General features: G+C 42.3%; 1 protein-coding gene across 1 annotated transcript in view; it reads right to left on the bottom strand.

The window, feature by feature from the left end:
• Positions 1–19645, bottom strand: part of IMPG1 (interphotoreceptor matrix proteoglycan 1) — a 78689-nt gene extending 59044 nt beyond the window's left edge. Inside the window, exons 1-2 of the mRNA XM_058176111.1 lie at positions 19588–19645; positions 19175–19408 (exon numbers count right to left, since the gene is read on the bottom strand). Coding sequence (XP_058032094.1) covers positions 19175–19408; positions 19588–19645 — 292 coding nt within the window. The remainder of the gene's footprint in view (positions 1–19174; positions 19409–19587) is intronic.
• Between the last annotated feature and the right edge of the window lie 1072 nt (positions 19646–20717).

Below are 20717 nucleotides of genomic sequence, written 5' to 3'. Positions count from 1 at the left end.
ATTTCAGCCCACACTACGGACAACCCAGTAGGATTTCCCAACCTTGGGTTGAGAATCTTGTTGGCAAACACAGGGGAAAGAGGTTGGAAGGAGCTCCAAAGGAGAACCTAGTGAAAACAACATGGTTGTTTTGCTTCACTGTCAGAAGGGAAAGCAACATTGTCAAGAAGGGAAAATTCTTGAGGCAACTTTTTGGAAGGGCATTTTTACACTTCAACAAAATGAAAAATTCTTCACGACGGACGTTTCAGTCCAAAGCAAGAGTTCACTTGCTTTCATTCTAATCAAACACCCAATCAGAGGTGACTTATTTCACCAGAAGATCAATACTTTGGATCTCATTTTGATCAAGTCTTTCAATATTACCTCAGAAGAATAAGATTTTCATCTTCATTCTGATTAAAGAAATGCTTCATTTTTACCTTCAAAGAGAAGTTTTATTTTCATTTTGAACACATACTTCATTTTTAGCCTAAATGTGTGTGTGTGTGTATGTGTATGAGGGGGGAGGGCTATTATACCAGGGGAGGGAAAACTCTTATTTCATTTGATTGAAAAACTTCATTATTCACCCAGATAAAGTAATATTTTATGTCAGTGTTGGTAACCTACATTTTCCAAATAGCAGAAGAAAATGTTAATATTAAATAACAAAATGGCCTTTGGTAATGGAATGATTGAAATTTAACTTATTTTTGTCATGCAATTGAAATGCTAGACAGTGAAATGTGAGCAAAGGCTTCTAACTAGGATTCTGGTGGCAGGGATGAACATAGCTTGCTTTCAAAACACTTCCAAGTTTTAATTTCTAAAAATATGGCTTGGGCAGTTTGCAGTATATCCTTTTACAGCAGCTCTGATATAGATATGGAAAAATAATTAAACTTGGAGGACTCTTTGCCTCACTGCCTCTCTTCCTGTGTATGAAAAAGGGAGATTCTTGTAAAGCCACAAATAAATAAACAAACAAATAATAAATAAATAAATAAATATCAAAATTAGCAGGCCATCCCAAACTAAATACATATAATTATCACAAATGTTCAAAATGATGGAACTATTTCTTAGATTTTTGTGTTTTATAATAATAGGAATAGATAGCATTTTTGTACCAATAGCATTTTTGCAGTTTTTTTTTAAGAAAAACTTTAAAATGTTTATATAACTAACAGTTAGAACAACTCCGCCCAACATACATATGACCTTGACAAAAATTTCTATCTTCTGACACTCAGGTTCTTTGAAATAATGATGGAGTAAAAAATAAAAGATTGAGAACTACCAATCTAATCCCCTACCCCACCCACCTCAAATATTGGTAACTGCTTCTCAGTACTTTGGCAATAATAGAAAGCCAAAGGAAATGAACAGGAGCTTACTGTGGCAACCATTTTGGAACAGACAAGTTTCAAAAACAGCTATTTTATAATAACATTCACAAATATTATTTCAATTACATGTGTATAGGTATGTACGTACGTATGTACGTATACCCTCTGATATATTCGTGCCTTCGTGCCTGATATATACTCCTGCTGACTGCCTAGACCTGAACTCTGGAAAGTCTACAAGTCTTAAAGTTACCAGGTTGGAGACCTCTGGCCTAGAGTAATCCCTGCAATTTTCTTGGCAAGGTTTCAGAAGTGAGTTGACGTTGCTTGTTTCATAGGGAGAGAAGGACTGGCGTAAGGTCCACCCAGCTGGTTTTGTGGCTAAGGCAGGTCTAAAACTCACCTGGTGAGTTTCTGAGTTGGTGCCTTAACCACTATACCAAGGGGTGGGGGGACAAAAACCCCACACAAATTGAATATTGTTCTCTTAATCTGACATGCAGAAAAATGGGCAAGGAAACTATGACCTGCTGGGCAGAAAACTACTATTAGAAACCATGTTTTGTTTTTGCCATACTGATTACATTTGTTCCATAGTATGATCAGTGAATAAGGGTACATGGTTGATTTCTAAATCTCTGATTAATGCTCTATATAGGTGAACTTTTAAAAGGAGGTAAAAAAACTAAACTAGAAATAGACAAATCATACATATTTTGCTCCTCCACAAGACTGGTTCTGCCTTGTTTCTAGATTGTTCAACAAGGCATAATTTATAAACTGGGGCCTAGTATCAACTGTAAATTGAAAAGGTTATATCAAAAGAGCCGATTCTTAGTTCCGTGCATTTTAGTTCTCTCAGTGAATTTCCACAGAAAGAAAGTCTGCTTTGATTGAAGCAGAATCCCCATGAAGACAGCTTTCCCCTTGTGTGTATTTGCAACTAATTGGTTGAAAGTTTAACTGATCTTTCCTGGGGATGAATAACTAAACAGAATACCAGGGCAATAGTTATAATGGGGCATAATATCCCTTATGGCTCTGGGCAGCTGCTGGCTTTTGCCTTCTCATTTGGATAAATAGGACCAAGCACATGCAAATGCACAAAGCTAATAAGGCTGGGAAGAGGCTTATGAACCAGCACACAGCAGGCTAAAATCTTATGGTTGTAAGGAAGAGGCCTGACAGTTTCCTCTGTGGATTCTTGTTAGTAGTCTTATGCAATTAACACAACAAACACAGCAAGAAAGGCTAACATGCACACAAATATTTGAGAGCCTGCTGCTCGAAACTGAAAGTGTGTGAGTCAGGCCACAGAAGCCCATTAATCTGTTCCTAACAAACAAAAGCCATACATTTTTCTTGTATCACACAAACAGGCTTGAATTGGTTGAAAAGGAGAGCAGACCTCTTGCAGATAATATGCATGCCTGAGATGAACCGAAACAAAAACACATCAACAAAGGACATTGAACAAAATAAAATTGTAAAATGCTAAATTAGTATTATATTCATAGTGCCTTCAATCAAATACTTTTGGCCTTCCAAGGGTGGCTTAGATCTTAAAAAGCATTCTCATGATCTTTTTATGGTGTTTTCTTACCAGGAGATGTTAAAATTACTCTAAGTGTCCATTGATAGAAGGAATACATTGCTTATCACCAACAAATTTAAAAGCCAGGCTTGTGTAATGAAGCTAAGACTTTAATGTTTGGGACCAGGGGTGGGTTTCAAAACCTGTCACTACCGGTTCACTAGTGGGCTTGCGCATGCTTGCGCATGTGTGTGCCACTTCTGTGCATGCGCAGAAGTGTCACGCCGGATGGGCGGAGCCTCCTGCCACCGCTACCGGTTCGCCCAATCCGGGGTGAGTCAGTAGCAACCCACCCACTGTTTGGGACGCATCTATGTCTGAAACTATTTAAAAACCAACTGCCAGAAGACAAAGTGGCTAGATGCTGGTGGTACCAGCATGAGTTACAGAAACTCAAGGAAGCAAGCTAATAGCAATAGCATTTAGGCTTATATACTGGTCCGTAGTGCTTTATCGCACACTCTGAACAGTTTACAAATATCAGCATATTGCCCCTAACAATCTGGGTCCTCATTTTACCAATCTCAGAAGGATAGGATGAAAGGCTGAATCAACCTTGAGCTGCTCAGGATTGAACTCCTGGCAGCTGGCAGAGTTAGCCTGCAATACAGCATTCTAGCCACTGTGCCACCAGAGCTCCTAGTTAAGACTTAGAACTTAGACTTAGAATAACTTTATGATCACTTTGAATGTACACTAATTGGCATACATTGAAATGAAATTTCATTGCATACAGCTCTCAAAGGGTCATAACCTCCAATATGCACTACATAAACATGACAATATAAATAAATACATAAATACAAAATTATGCATATACGCACATATCTTGTATGACACAGAGAAACAACACAGTCTAGTTTGGATATATACATGTACATGGCGAGAAAAATAAATCTTTTCAGTTTGCCAAATGGATGGCATAGGAAACAAAGCTGTTATAGAATCTGGTAGTCCTTCTAGAAATACTTCGAAACCTCCTCCCAGAGGGGAGCAAGAGAAACAGACTATAAAGTGGGTGTGTGTGGGTCTCTAACAATGCTTTGAGCTCTAAGCACATGGCACTTATAAGCAGTTTCCTGAATAATGGGAAGCGAGCGTCCTAGAATCTTCTCCACTGTCCTTACCACTCTCTGTATGGACTTTCTCTCTGAGGCACTGCAACCACCAAACCAAACAGTGATGCAGTTTGTTAAAATGCTCTCAGTCATGCCTCTGTAAAAAGTGGCCAGGACAGAAGGAGAAAGATGTGCTCTCCTCATCCGATCCAGAAAATGCAGATGCTGATTTGCATACTTCACTAAGGATGAGGTGTGGAGAGACCAGTTCAGATTGTTAGTTATCTGCACCCTCCAGATATGTAATACTGTTGACCAGACAGAGAATCCCAGTGAAATGATGCCTACTCAGTCACAGAAAGTCAGAATAACAGCCTTGGAGTATCTCTGTTCCATTTCTTCCAAACTACCAGCTCTTAGTGTTGAATCAGTGATCTCTAGAATATTTGTATGTAAGCCAGTCTTCCTTGCAGTGCTTCTTTTATTAATTACGCAGAGGAGTAACTGTGGGGGCGGGAGTTGGGGGGGGGAGGTCAAGATGGTGCCCAGAGGCATGAGATCAAAGCCCTATCTGTTAGATTCGGGCAATAACGAGGCAGGAGACCAGGGTAGTGACAACAGCTCTTTACTATATGGTGAACCCAGCAACCAGGCTGGGGAAAAACCTCTCCTTATATACTGTTTAACCGGCGGCTTCAACCAATCAGCAACGTGCTTGTTTCCCGCCAAAATATTTAAAGATACATTACACTCCTTCCCTCCCAGAAAACACTTTACCTATATATTTACATTTATTTACATATTACTTTTCAACGTAATCACGTAAATAGACTGGGCGTCTCCTGACTCTTTCGGACCTGCGCAGTACAGTCTCTGGGAGCGGGTTGAGTTGGCGGAGGGCTGTTTGCTCCTCTCGGCTCCTCCTCTAGGCCATCCGGCCCTGGATTATTTTCGAGTTGTCCCTGCTGTTTTCTACAGGAACCTGTGGGCGTCGCTGGACCTCCGGAATTCAGTTAAGTCCTGCGATTTTCCGGGTCTGAGTCAGCTGTGGTTCAAACATTGAATAGTCAGGGCTGGTGTCGTCTGACTCGGGTTGTTCCCGGCTAACGTTTCCTCAATTGATCTATATGTCGCCTCCATACTCGGCCATCCGTTAACTCTACCAAGTATGATTTGGGGCCTGTTATGTTTAGATTTTTCCTGCTACCCAGGTCGGGCCTCACCATAGTTGTGTGCCCACACCGGTCGCCTATATCCATTCCTCTTGTTTTTCAAGTCCCCTTGTAACCCTCCGTGTATAGTTGGGATTTAAACGGTCAGTGGGCACCTGAGTTTTCGGCCCATTAGTAATTCGGCTGGGCTTCTGCGGTGGTGCACAGGGGTTCTGTGTTGGACGGCCAGAAAATATCTATTTTGTTTGCCAGTCGCCTGGCTTGAGTCTGGATAATGCCTCTTTGCGCTCGGACGAACGCTCTGCAAGGCCATTCGTCGCAGGGTGGAAAGGCGCCGAGAGGGCATGCGGATGCCCTCTTCTGCCAAGTATTCCTCAAACTGTGTTGCCGTGAATTGCGGGCCGTTATCGGAAACCAATGTGTCAGGCAACCCGTGGGTTGCAAATAGGTGCCGAGGACTGAGATCACGGCCTCGGCTGTCATGGATCTCATGAGAATGATTTCCAGCCATTTGGAGTAGGCATCGACTACTACCAGGAAGGTTTGGCCGTGGAAGGGCCGCAAAATCAATGTGGATTCTTGACCAGGGCCCTTGGGGTCTTTCCCATTCGAACTGGGGCCGTTGGGGTAGAGGTCTGGACTCTTGGCAGGCCTGGCATTTCCTACCCTTTCAGCAATTTCTGAGTCCATTAAGGGCCACCACACATAGCTTCTCGCTAGACCCTTCATCCTAACGATCCCTGGGTGCCCCTCGTGGAGGAGATCCAACACCCTTTTTCTTAATTTCTCTGGGATCACCACTCTATCCCCCCATAGCAGGCACCCCCCTTGAGCCGACAGTTCCCCACGTTTTTTTACAAATTCCTTAAACGCCGCCGCAGCAGCGGCCACCCTCTTGTACCCAACCGAGTACAGTCCTCAAAATAATGTCCCGGTATGATGCCCCAGCCACCTCCTTAGATGTGACTGGGCCAGAGTCCAAAGAGTCAATTAGCAGGATGGGCGTCCCCGGAGTGGGGTCTTCGATCGCCCCTGGTAGTGGGCATCTGCTTAAGGCGTCCGCATGTCCCAATTCTTTTCCGGGTCGATGCTGCAGCTTGTAGGAATAAGCGGCTAAGAAGATAGTCCATCGGGTCAATCGTGGCGAAAGTGCCACAGGCGTTGGGCGATCGCCAGCCAGTATCCTAACAGCGGTCTATGGTCTGTAACAATTTCAAAGTCTCTACCAAAACGATTCGTGAAACTTTTTTACCCCTGACACAATTGCTAGCGCTTCCTTATCCAACTGGCTATAGTTCCTCTCTGTCGAGGACATCGTTCTGGAGTAGAAGGCTATTGGGGCTTCTGTGCCGTTTGGAAGTCTGTGGCTGAGCACAGCCCCCACCCCGTAAGGGGAGGCATCGCAAACCAGTAATAATGGCAATGAGCTATGATACTGGATCAGTAAGCTATCGCTCGAGAGTAGGTTCTTTACTGCTTCGAAAGCCCTAGCTTCCGACTTTCCCCAAGACCAAACAGTATTCTTTCCCAGAAGCTTATGCAGCGGCTCGGCAACGGTTGCCTTGTTTTTTAAAAAAACCGCGTAAAAATTCACTAGCCCCAGGAATGCCTGTAGCTCTGTTTTATTTTTGGGCGCTGGAGCCTTCCTTATTGCCTTGACCTTGCTTTCAGTGGGGTGAATTCCTTTTTTGTCTATTCTGTAGCCCAAGAACTCTACGGATTCTACCCCTATCTGGCATTTGTTTACTTTAACCTTTAGTCCGGCTGACCGGAAAGTGCCCAGAACTTTTCTCAAGCGCTCCCCCAATTCCTCTAAATTTTCGGCTGATATCAATACATCATCAAATAGGGACTACCCTGGGAGCCCTTGCAGAAGTCGTTCCATTAAATTTTGGAACAGCCCCGGTGCCACACTCACCCCAAATTGTAATCGGGTACACTTGAAAGCACCTCTGTGAGTTACAATCGTTTGGGCTTCGGCTGTGTTGGCGTCTACGGGCAGTTGTTGATAGGCTTGAGCCAAGTCTAACTTTGCAAAGACTTGCCCTTGCCCCAACGAGTGCAGCAAGTGTTGCACCACGGAACCGGTAAGCGCTTTTCTGTAAGGCTTTGTTTAACGTTGCCTTGTAGTCAGCGCAGATTCTAACTGACCCATCTGGTTTCACTGGGGTGACGATTGGCGTCTCCCACTTTGCGTGATCGACTGGCACCAGAATCCCTGATTTATGAGCTTATCTATCTCCTTGTCAATCTTAGGTTTAAGGGCAAAGGACTCTCCTTGCCTTTAACCTAATGGGGCTACCTGGGGTCTAAGTTGAAGGAAATAGGGGTCCCCTTGTACTTGCCCAGGCAGTCCTTGAAGACATCTTGAACTCGTTCATGAGTGTGTCTTTAGGTTACAGTCACTTCTGTAGATGCCAGTCACTCCCATGCCCAATGCACGGAACCAGTCTAGTCCCAACAGACTTGGCAGGGTCCCTTCGACTATCGTGATGGGCAGGGTCTTCTTGTGTGGTCCATACTCGACTCGGACGGAGGTGGTCCCTCGAACAGGGATGCGATTCCCTTGGTAGTCGTGCACTCGTAGCCGTTGTGTTTGCAGTTTGCGTTTGGCGATTTTCGGCAAAGCTTTTGCAAAGTGTCCCAGGACATGATTGTGATCGCTGACCCTGTGTCCACTTCTAGTCGGCACGGCACTCCTTCTATCTTGGTCTGGTGAAGATTTTCTTCTCACGCGGGTTGCTGCGGCCTATTACACGGTCGTTCGATTTGAATTCGCGCCCTTTTTGTTTGACCAATCGCGGGTCGCCTTGCGATCCTGCGCTCTGATTGGTCGATTTGAATTCGGCGGGAAGGTTGGGGTGCTCGACAGACTTGAGCCAGGTGCCCTTCTTCTCGCACCGCCGACATGTAGCGTCCTTGAACTTGCATCGTTGGCGCTGGTGTTGCCCTCCGCAACTTCCGCATTCATCGGTCTTCTTTGCCCTTCTCTCGGTGAGGCAAACTCCTTCCTCATCCTCGCCGTCTGATTCGGTCTGGATTTCTTCGTGATGCACCGGGTTTTCTTTTGCACTCGCCGTTGGCGTGAGTGGCTTTGTAGGGTTTCCGCCGCTTGGGTGGACATCTCATGAGCTCTGGCTTCGTCCAGGCGTTTGCCAGCGTTAGATTGCTTTTGATAGCAGCCGCCTCCATAAGCGCATGTCTCTGACCCCACGGATGAGTTGCTCTAGTAGCTCCTCGTCCAAGTCTCGGTACCCACAGTCTTTGGAGGCTTTTCTTAGGCGGCCATGTACTCGCTGATGGATTCGCCCTCTTGCTGTCTCGCTCTCCAAATTCAAAAGCCGTACGTACTTGGACGGTGTTGGCGCGAAATGGTTCTTTAAGAGATTTTGCAGAGTTTGCCACGATACCGATTGTACCGGCGTTGGCTCTGCCAGGGCTTCCGCGATGTCGATGACCTCGGGACCGCAGTGGCTCAAGAAATATGCCCTTTTGCGGTTGTCTGGGACTCCTTGCAGCTCATTTGCCTCCAGGAAGCTCTCGAAACGGGTCATGTATGTTCCCCATTTCTCCCTGGATGGGTCAAACGGTGCGGGCGGAGTGTAGCTGGCCATCGCTGCAATTCTGCCCTGAGCTTTGCTGGGTTCGGTTCTTTCGTGTGTTCAGCTCGTTCCTGGTGCTCTTAACCTCGATATCCCATCCTCGTCGCCAGTGTTAGATTCGGGCAATAACGAGGCAGGAGACCAGGGTAGTGACAACAGCTCTTTACTATATGGTGAACCCAGCAACCAGGCTGGGGAAAAACCTCTCCTTATATACTGTTTAACCGGCGGCTTCAACCAATCAGCAACGTGCTTGTTTCCCGCCAAAATATTTAAAGATACATTACACTATCCCTTTTTAACGTGTGTTGTGTAAAGACTGCTAACAAGATTCACTAAGCAGAGGGATCTAGCTATAATAATTCCAGCTATTGTGGCTGGAAGTCCACAGAAATGCTACAACTGTTATATGAAAAAGTAACTGAATCTTTTGCTTCCTAATTAATGCACATTAAAATGAATTTCCAAGAGTCTCAAAATGGAGGCAAATGAGGGCACAGCAGGGGAAAAATAGCGCCAGATGGTAAAAACAGCACATTCTAAACAAGAAAACATAAAACCCATTTTTGTTTAGAATGACTGACTCTTTTTCTTAAACTACATGAGAAAAAAATAATGAATCTCACTTTGCAATTCCTTTCATTGCTCCATTAATTTTTTCCCCCAAAATAAAAAGTTCTCCTTTTCTTGTTACCTTTAGCTTTTCTGGTTCTGTAAATATCTGATTTGTCTTTCATGTATCCTTGATACATAATCTTATCAATTATGATCAAACCAGATTGAAGATCTTGGAGTAGGAGAACAGAGAGGGAAGGGCCAAAAAAGAGAGAGGGAAAAAACCCTTTTAGATTCTCAACCTCCCTCGCCTCCTCTTCCACAACTTCACGGAAGCATGGCTTGTCACACTTTGGATGCTCAACCATGTCCCCATTTTCTGGGTCACTAAGCCTAAGCCTTAGGATAAGGCTCAACACCTTTCAGCCCACCATTCTGAATTTAGAAGAGCTTCCTGGCAGCCCTCTGACTTTTGCTTGATGAATAGCAAAGACTATCTTCTTTCTTATCACCAACAACCTTTCAAGAGCAACCCTGATCATTACAGTCAGCCGACAATGTTTTTATTTGGTCAGCAACCCTGGGAAACCCGGAGCACACTTATGTCTATCAATCTTTGGCCATCTGGACAAGAGTGGTGGGTACAGGTATCCAAAGTGACCTGCCCTGAACCAGGTTGAAGATTAGTCCTGCTTTACTTCCAAATAAGAGGAGCACATCATAGTAAGAAAAACTCCCTAAGGAACAGAGAACTCTGATCCTGCTCCTCACCATCAGGAAACTGTACAGGCAATATTGATTAAGAATCAAAGCCAAAGTCAATAACGAGCTGTTGCAAATGAGATAAAGATCCAGACCTTCTCCCCCCTCCATCTTTGTGTTTTGTCTCTGTCTCTTTTTAAATCTATTTCTCTAATCTATCTATCATCTATCTATCATCCATCTATATCTCATCCCTATCTATCTATCTATCTATCTATCTATCTATCTATCTATCTATCTATCTATCTATCTATCTATCTATCTATCTATCTATCTATCTATCTATCTATCTCTATCATCTATCTACCCTGTTTTCCCCAGAATAAGACATCCCCTGATAATAAACCCAATCCAGCTTTTGAGCGCATGGCAACAAGGCCAAGCACTTATTTCAGGGTTCAAAAAAATATAAGACAGGATCTTACTTTCGGGGAAACATGGTATTATCTATCTATCTATCTGTCTGTCTGTCAGTCAGTCTGTCTGTCTGTCTATCATCTATAGACAGCATCTCCTTAGAGTGCCGTCAGCCAAGCAATGTCGGCTGGCGGCCCCCAGGGGAAGGGCCTTCTCTGTGGGGGCTCCTACCCTATGGAACGAGCTTCCCCCCTGGACTTCGCCAACTTCCAGACCTTCGGACCTTTTGCCGCGAGCTTAAGACCTATTTATGTATCCGTGCAGGACTGGCATAGAATTTTAGTTGTTTTAGGGTTTTAAATTTTTAAATTAGGTTTTGGGATTTTAAAAGTATTTTTAGATTGGGCTAATTTAAATAAGTTTTTTAATTATATTTTATTCTGTATGTATTTGATTGTTGTTTTTATTTTGCCTGTTCACCGCCCTGAGTCCTTCGGGAGAAGGGTGGTATAAAAATTAAATAATAATAATAATATTTATTTTATTTATTTATTTATTTATTTATTTATTTATTTATTTATTTATTTATTTATTTATTTATTTATTTATTAAATTTTTATACCGCCCTTCTCCCGAAGGACTCAGGGCGGTGTACAGCCAGAGTAAAATACAAAATATATACAATTAAAACGGATTTAAAATATAAAATTACTAAATGGCTCAGAATTAAAATGAATTTAAAATTTAAAATACTAATAAAACCCAATTTAAAATCAATCCATTTATGCCAGTCCCGCTTGAATGAATAAATATGTTTTTAGCTCACGACGGAAGGTCCGAAGATCAGGCACTTGATGTAGACCAGGGGGGAGTTCATTCCAGAGCGTCGATGCTCCCACAGAGAAGGCCCTACTCCTGGGGGCCGCCAGCCGACATTGTTTGGCGGACGGCACCCTGAGGAGACCCTCTCTATGAGAGCGTACGGGTCGGTGGGAGGCATAGGGTAGCAGCAGGCGGTCTCGTAAGTACCCGGGTCCTAAGCCATGGAGCGCTTTAAAGGTGGTGACCAGAATCTTGAAGCGCACCTGAAAGACCACAGGAAGCCAGTGCAGACTGCGGAGCAGTGGTGTTACGTGGGAGCCACGAGCGGCTCCCATTACTATTCGCGCAGCTGCATTCTGGACTAACTGCAGCCTCCAGGTGCACCTCAAGGGCAGCCCCATGTACAGAGCATTGCAGTAATCCAGCGAGACGTAACCAGAGCGTGAGTGACTGTGCATAAGGCATCCCGGTCAAGGAAGGGATGCAACTGGCGAACCAAGCGGACTTGGTAAAAGGCCCTCCTGGAGACGGCCGCCAGATGTTCATCAAAGGACAGCCGTCCATCCAGGAGGACGGGGTGGAAAAGTACAGCTGGGTATCATCCGCGTATAGATGATAACTCACCCCAAAACCACTGATGTCCTCACCCAGCAGCTTCATATAGATGTTGAACAGGATAGGCGAGAGAATCGACCCCTGAGGTACCCCACAAGTGAGGCACCTCGAGGACGACCTCTGCCCCCCTGTCAACACCATCTGCGACCGGTCGGAGAGATAGGAGGAGAACCACCGATAAACGGTGCCTCCCACTCCCTATCCCTCCAACCGGCGCAGCAGGATACCATGGTCGATGGTATCAAAAGCCGCTGAGAGATCTAATAGGACCAGGGCAGAGGAACAACCCCTGTCCCTAGCCCTTAATAATAATAATAATCATCATCATCATCATCATCATCATCATCATCATCATCATCATCTATTTATTCACTTATTTGTTTATTTATATATATAGTTTATATAGCCCCCTCATCTCAGAGTGACTCTGGATGGCATAAGTTAAAAATGAAACAATAAACGAGGATTCTTAAATAACCATTAAAAACAAGAACACATGCATATAACAAAACACAGGAGCAATTGTTGTTGTTTTTTTAAAAAATAAAAGCCCTCATACTTAATAAAGCCATTTTGCAGGCTCCTGTTTTTTAAGGGTTCTCCAGGACTGCTGGAAAAAAAAAGCACATATTTTGGGAGATCTCTGGAAGGCTAATAGGGTCTGGGTCATTCTCACTTCAGCAGGGATGATGTTCCAAAGGTTGGTGCTGCAGCAGAAAAAGCTCATCTCCTAAATCCTATCTGAGGGAATGTTTTAGTAGATAAAATGGCCCTCCTACCTAATCTGATGCTATGAGTAGATGGAATTGGGAAGAGGAAGTGCCTCAAAAGATTGCCACTTTAACATAGTTACAATACATCAGTGGTAGTCAACCTGGCCCCTACCGCCCTCTAGTGGGCGTTCCAGCTTTCATGGTGGGCGGTAGAGGTTTTGTCCGATACTGAAGCACTTTCCTTTTTTTTAAATTTAATTGACTTTTAAAAAAATTTTCATAGTATTATTTAAAAACATTTTCATTAGGTTTTCATAAAATTCCCCATGACAATTATATGCTTTAACTTGTGTAACTCTGCTTTATAAATTTTATAAAGTAAAGTTACTTCCCTACTTTATAAATCACCATTACTGTGGAACCGGTGGGCGGTTAGAAAATTTTACTACTAACTGAGATACAAAGGTGGGCGGTAGGTATAAAAAGGTTGACTACCCCATCATGACCCAGGAAAAAATCCCATGAATATTTCAATAGTAAGGTTAGTATCACTAGAGTCTGGAGTGAGATTTGAGAGTTATAAACAGAACAATGAGAAATGTGAGATAAGTTCAGAGATCATGGGTGTTTCAATGCACAAATAATAGTATTGTGTGATGAAACGGTGATGTGTTGCATATGACTGAGAACCAGTTGAATAAACTACTTTAGGAAAGTATCTGATAAGACTAGAGTGGCTACTGTGGAGAGATGACCTTGGGGAAAGAAGACATAAAACATTAAGGAAATGTTAATTTTTAGTTCTAAGAAAGAAACTCAGTATAACTTCACCTTGATTTTGTCTGGTATAAGATGGGGCAGAGAAAAATATGATATGCTTTCATGATTCTATTGTATACTCTACAACAGAGGTCTTCAAGCTTGGCAGCTTTAAGACTTGTGGACTTCAACTCCCAGAATTCTCCAGCCAGCACAGCTGGCTGGAGAATTCTGGGAGTTGAAGTCCACAAGTCTTAAAGCTGCCAAGCTTGAAGACCTCTGCTCTACAAAAATAGAGTGGTATTCCTGGGATCACTAGGGTGTCTGTTTCTTGACCTGGCCTATTTTCAAGGACAGATAGGACATCATTGATGGCAAGATTTCGCCCTGACTCATTACTGACAAGGCTAGTGAAGGTGTGGGTAAAGCTTCCTTAATAAGATATTGACTCCTCTTGTCATATGGACAGGTAAAAAGAACAGAGCATCTGGATAATCTGAAATAGGACATAATGCTCAGGAAGCCATGCTAGACAACAGAAAAAAACTTCCCTCTTTTTCTTTTCATAATCAATTTTGAAGAGTTTCTTAGGTTTTGGCAAAGCCTCTTGTTGAAAAGAACACTATAGAAGGACTGGCTCTGTCTCTTGAATATTGTCCACAGTGTGATAACAAAATACCTTATACCAACAGACTTGAAATCCTGGGATTAGAAAACTTACAACTCTGTCGACTTCGACATGACCTGTGTTTAACACACAAAATCATCTATTGCAATATCCTTCCTATAAAAGACTACTTCAGCTTCAATCGCAATATTACAAGAGCAAAAACTAGATTCAAGCTAAATGTCAACCGCTTCAAACTTGATTGCAGAAAATATGACTTCTGTAATAGAGTTGTTAATGCTTGGAACTCATTACCTGACTCCATAGTCTCTACTCAAAATCCCAAAATCTTCAACCAAAAACTGTCTACTATTGACCTCACCCCATTCCTAAGAGGACTATAAGGGGTGTGCATAAGAGCACAAAAGTGCCTACCGTTCCTGTCCTATTGTTCCCATCATTATATCAAATTAATATAGTTATTGCATGTTTTTTTACTTATATATATATATTTCTTCAAGATATGTTGTTTTATCTATGACAATTGTTTGTCTATACTGTTGTGACAAAAATAAATAAATAATAATAATAATAATCTAGGCCAGGGGTGTCAAACTCATGTCGTCATGGCATTGTCATATGACATATTGGGACTTTTCCCCCCTTTGCTAAACCAGGGATGGGCATGGTCAGCGCGTGAAGCATTTGGCCTGTGGGCCCAGAGTTTGACAGCCCTGATCTAGGCCCTTCAGGGTTGAAAGAAGAAGTTAAAAACAGCTCCAAAACCTTAGCAGGACCCAATTTTCCTATCAAATCAGCCACCATGAGTCCATCAGTTCCAACAAGATGGACAAAAAAAATACTAAGAGGTATAAAAGTTGGCCTTTTAATATAAATCAGTACAAAGCTTGACAGGATTCCCAGCAAAAGCCTTTCTATATGAGTTTTTCTGAATAGGCTATTGCATTTGGGCAGAATCCCTATTATTTTTTAGTTAGTTATTTATTTAATTTTGTCACAACAGTATACACAAACATTGTCACAAGTAAAAAAAACATATCATGAAGAATATATATATATATATATATATATATATATATATATATATATATATATATATATATCCAAGACACTTCCAATTTTACTGGAGAAACCACAACCAAAGACCTACATACAAACACCCGCTGAAACCTCAGAAAACAAATATATATATATATATATATATATATATATATATATATATATATATATATATATATATATATATATATATATGTAAAGAATATTTATTTATTTATTTATTTATTTATTTATTTATTTATTTATTTATTTATTTATTTATTTATTTATCATATTTATATACCGCCCTATCTCCCTAGGGACTCAGGGCGGTTCACAGGCAAGTAAAAATACATATAAATACAAACTAAAATAGCCGTTAAAAAACTTATTTTACATAGCCAAATTATTAAAAAACAGTATAAATAATAAATAATAAAACCCATTAAAACCCATATAAATTTAAAATCTAATCCAGTCCTGCGCAGATAAATAAATGTGTTTTGAGCTCACGATGGAAGGTTCGGAGGTCCGGAAGTTGACGAAGTCTTGGGGGGAGTTCGTTCTAGAGGGTGGGAGCCCCCACAGAGAAGGCCCTTCCCCTGGGTGTCGCCAGATGGCATTGCCTAGCTGACGGCACCCTGAGGAGTCCCTCTCTGTGAGAGTGCACGGGTCGGTGAGAGGTATTCGGTAGCAGTAGGCGGTCCCGTAAATAGCCCGGCCCTATGCCATGGAGCGCTTTAAAGATGGTTATCAAAACCTTGAAGTGCACCCGGAAGGCCACAGGTAGCCAGTGCAGTCTGCGCAGGATAGGTGTCACACAGGAGCCACGAGGGGCTCCCTCTATCACCTGCGCAGCCGCATTCTGGACTAACTGAAGCCTCCGGATGCCCCTCAAGGGGAGCCCCATGTAGCTAATGGGGCTCCCCATGTAGCTAATATGCATTAACTATATTAATTTGATATAATAAAGGGAACAATAGGAGAGGAACGGTAGGCACTTTTGTGCTCTTATGCACGCCCCTTATAGTCCTCTTAGGAATGGGATGTTATATACAGAGGCATAATGAAAGAGGCCTCATCCTTGGAAGAAACAGATTCTATGCTTTAAATATGAAAAGGATGTGATTCCACAACTTACAGAGGATATTGATTTTCAGGACCTAGGTCATGAGGGCCCTAGGAAAGAATAGGAAGTTGAAACTCTTATACAATCCCTGGATGCCCAAGGTAGGCTATGCGGCACTATCAGGAACATATTGCTACAACAATGTTGAACATAGTACCTGCAACTGTTCTTGAATCTGTCTTAGCTGACAATGGATAGCGATGCTTTGATTACATCACAGTTCAATACTGAGGAACATTATTTATGTATTCTTTTATGCAAAATGTCATACCAAGGCTACTGCTTGCTTCCGCTATCTTATCACAACCAGTTTATATTCATATGCTGATGGCTCGCAGTTGAAGGGCTGTCTTTCAGAGAAGGATTCTTTTTCTCATTCTAACTGCTGTCTGTTATCCTGCGCAACTTAGAATATTTCATTGTACATATCAGTGAATCATAAAATAATTATGTTTCACTGACTAACTGCTTGTAGGACTTCTTGTGAAGCAGGCAGGAAAGGAACTCAGTCCATATTCTTCCCAAATTATTTTAATATCCTGCTAATGGAGCTGCATTTGGTTTGCATTCTCTGTGCTTTCCGGAAAAAGCATCAAGACCAATCTTTTTAATGTGGCTTTATATAATTTGCGTTTGCTAATTCTGTAGAGTTGGTGTCATTTTTATCTTGTGATTATTGTTGTTTTATGTTTTGCTTTATAATGATTGAATTACTTCAGTATCAAAACCTGCCTGGTTTTTATTTTAAATACATTCATAAAATGCGTAATTTAATTAAATTAACTAAGTAACTGATAGTAGATTACTGGGGTGAATTAAAGGAGGTTGTTAAACAATGAATTCCATAGATTCATAGACAGTATTATAACAAACTGGCTGATGATTGCATCTTAGCCGAAGTGGGATATTATGTTACAGTGCATTGTACTCTGCAGTCCAAGAAATATGTTGCAGTTGACTCAAGCATACTATAATATGCAGGTTAGGAAAGCTTATTTTTTTAAAAAAAATCACTTTTTCATGTAACCCCAAAAGGTAGGCAACAGCTAAAATAATGCTCTATACCAGCATCTCGATCAGTGTTTTTGGCAACCTTTTGACTTCAATTCCCAGATTTCCACAACCACTCTTTATCCTGATCTGGAGAAACTCTTGAAATATTGTTTGGGTCTCAGTAAACCCCTGCGTAACAGTGTTTATATCTACAGCTAGCACCATACAGTATATCAAACTAAAACCAAAAAATCAAAGAAGCCCAGCTGAGAAAGGCTGGTCTAGTGTATGGATCAGTGGTGAAATCCAATTTTTTTTACAACGGTTCTGTGGGCGTGGCTTGGTGGGTGTGGTATGGCTGGGTGGGCAAGGCAGGGGAAGGATATTGCAAAATCCCCATTCCCTCCCCACACCTGGGGGAAGGATATTGCAAAATCTCAATTCTCACCCCACTCTGGGGCCAGCAAGAGGTGGTATTTGCCGGTTCTCCGAACGACTCAAAATTTCCACTACCGGTTCTCTAGAACCTGTCAGAACCTGCTGGATTTCACACCTGGTATGGGTGTATTTTTAATGTCAGATTGCCACATTCTCCATATAGGGAGGGCAGGAAGAGAGGAACCCATCTTACACAGATGTGCACGTGGTCTCTGCCTGCTTTGATCTGAAAATAGTGTTTGGTGGCCTCTACTGGCTTAAGACTGAGGCTAGGTCTGCCAGCATTGTGTCTTGCAATGTGTCTTGCAAGCAACCCCTGAATTTTAAGAGACTACTGTACAGAGATAGGATCTGTACTGTACAGAGGCACCATCCCATCTCATATTCCTGGCATTTTCTTAAAATCTATTTCATCTCTTTTAAAGGTCTTGAATTTGTCACAAATTTGTGACTGAAATACATGCTGGACATGCAGGAGATCTCAGATTCAAAATTCCACAGATTTTTTTTAAATTGTTTTTTTCCCCAAGGGGAAAAATAGAATGATGGACCACAGGACATTTAAAAAAAAAGGCCAAAGGAAAACTAAGTAACCCAGGGAAAGAAAAAAGTAACAACAACAACAACAACAACAAGAACAGCATTTCTGCCAGCTTTCAAATATTCTGAATGTCATACAAAGTTTGTAAGAAAACTTTTGATGGAAGAATACACGAGATGATTTTTTTAATTTAAAATTTGTATGTTTTTTTGTGCATATATATTTAATTTAACTTTGTATACATATTTATTTATTCATTCACTGAAACAACTCTAGGGGTGAACATAGGTAAAGAGGTATAACAGGCATATGGTAGCCACTAAAGAAAATAACCATCTATGCACAGAAATAAAAATGCAAAATAACATGTACAGAGGGCATTACTAATCACTCTAACCTAATCTCAGCATAGTTCATCCACATTCTGTACCATAACCAGGCCTGAATCCTTTCCTTTCCTTTCCTTTCCTTTCCTTTCCTTTCCTTTCCTTTCCTTTCCTTTCCTTTCCTTTCCTTTCCTTCCCTTCCCTTCCCTTCCCTTCCCACTTGCCCCTTGCTCCTTGCCTCCTCTCCATATACTAATATTTTAAAATACAAAATATTTGTTAAAAACCACAACAAAACCCCCCCACCTCCATCTAAATAAAAAGATGCATTCTATGCCCTCTTCTAAACAATAGCAATCGGAGTCAGCATAGCGCACACTGTTCCATAATGTCAGATCTGTACAGAAAAAGCCAAATTACCCGTGTATTAAATGCTATAGTGGAATCTGCAAAGGGAACTACATTGACGATCTAAAAGCACAAAGGAGACTATGCAGAAATAGGCAGTCCTGCAAGTCATTTGCTCCTAAGATTTGTGGATATGAAGATCAAAACGTAATAAACAAAATAAAATAACCCTCTTAGCTTGATTAGTAGACTTTGCACTGATTTGCCAAAGGCCACCCACTGTCTGAAGAGCCATTGTTAAATTTATTTCTATCAAGAACTAGCAAATAAATGTTGCATGGATATGGATACAGGATAAATAAAAGATGATAGAAAATCATAGTATAATCTTACCTCTTAGCCTATAATAAGCTTGGTGGCTTGCTAAAATTTGCTTCACTGATTCTTGAGGGCAGACCTTCACTCCAGTTGAGATAAAAGAGGATCTCTTGGTTCGATGCTTGGGCATGTCAAATATCCTCCGAATAGTTGATACTTTAGACCTCTTTGCCAAGTTTTCTGACATTTCAGATCCTGAATCCTCTGCCAGATGTTTGGCATCATTATGATTAATTTCACTAGGGGTTTCTGTAAGAGGAAAGACACAAAAACACATCAATAAAATACAACGCAGAATAATTATCTGCCAATAAGACCTATTGTAATAACAATAACTCAACAATAATAATGGAAGGCACAGTTGCTGGTCAGTGGCGATAGACTGGAAGAGGTTAATATCAAAAGAGGGATCTTTCAAGGTGACTCACGCTCACCACTATTATTGTTATTGCACTGATTCCTAATCAACAATACTGAATAACTCATAGCTGTATGGAAACTTATGACCTGAACTAGAATCACTATTCAACACTGTCTATATATACAGCCAAGATATTGTAATAGAGTTTGTCTGGACAAATGTGACATCCTCATCATAAGAGGCAGGAAATAGTGAAAACTGAAGGAATCAAAGTGTCTTGTGGAAATAGCATCAAAGAAGTTCTCTGAAAATACCTCAACCATTGAGAGGAGGCAAGAAAATGCAGCAATAAAGGGGAATAGAGCTAAGTATTACAATATGATAAAAGAGAGGAAGGAGAGAAACCGTAATGCTAGGTGGGAATGACCTTGGGAGACCAAGTGAAGACATTTTTTTCCCCAAGGAATGGTCAGATAACAGGGAACATAGCCCTCAGCGACATAGTGGGTGGAGCAAGATTCAAAGAACGGACTCTACCTAAGTAGAGGCCCCCCTAATACATGATCTGATTCAGGGGGTGCCGCGGATATTATAGGCGTTACGGAAACCTGGTTGGGCACTGAAGGGGGCGTGCCCCTGGTTGAGATGTGCCCACCGGGTTTCTGTGCATTCCATCAGCCGAGGGCCCAGGGTAGGGGTGGGGGGGTGGCGGTTGTTATTAAAGAGAGTCTAGAGCCGAGGGAGACCACTGTACCTCAGATTGCCGGGTGTGAATCCCTCTTTGTGAGGTGGGGTCATAGGTGTCAGATGGGCTTGCTGGTCACGTACCTGGCTCCTTGCTGCGTGACAGCCGCCCTGCCCGAGCTCCTGGAGGTGCTTGCCGGGGTGGCAGTGGAGACCCCAGACTTTTAGTCATGGGGACTTTAACTGCCATCTCCCGGCTCGCCATCGACAGTAGCCCGGGAGTCCATGGCTTCCATGACGGCCCTGGACCTGACTCAAGTAGTGGATGGCCCCACTCACATCGGGGGAGGCACACTGGACCTGATTTTCATCTCTGGTCAGTGGTTGAAGGATCTGGACTTGAGAGATATAGTCACAGAACCTTTGTCATGGTCAGATCACTCTCCTTCGCCTGACTTTCTGACCGCTACCCAACACCGCAGGGAGACGGAACCATTACGCTGGTACCGCCCC

Source organism: Ahaetulla prasina, chromosome 1, assembly GCF_028640845.1.
Source record: "Ahaetulla prasina isolate Xishuangbanna chromosome 1, ASM2864084v1, whole genome shotgun sequence".
NCBI lineage: Eukaryota > Metazoa > Chordata > Lepidosauria > Squamata > Colubridae > Ahaetulla > Ahaetulla prasina.
This window is presented reverse-complemented; position numbering and strand designations above follow the sequence as displayed.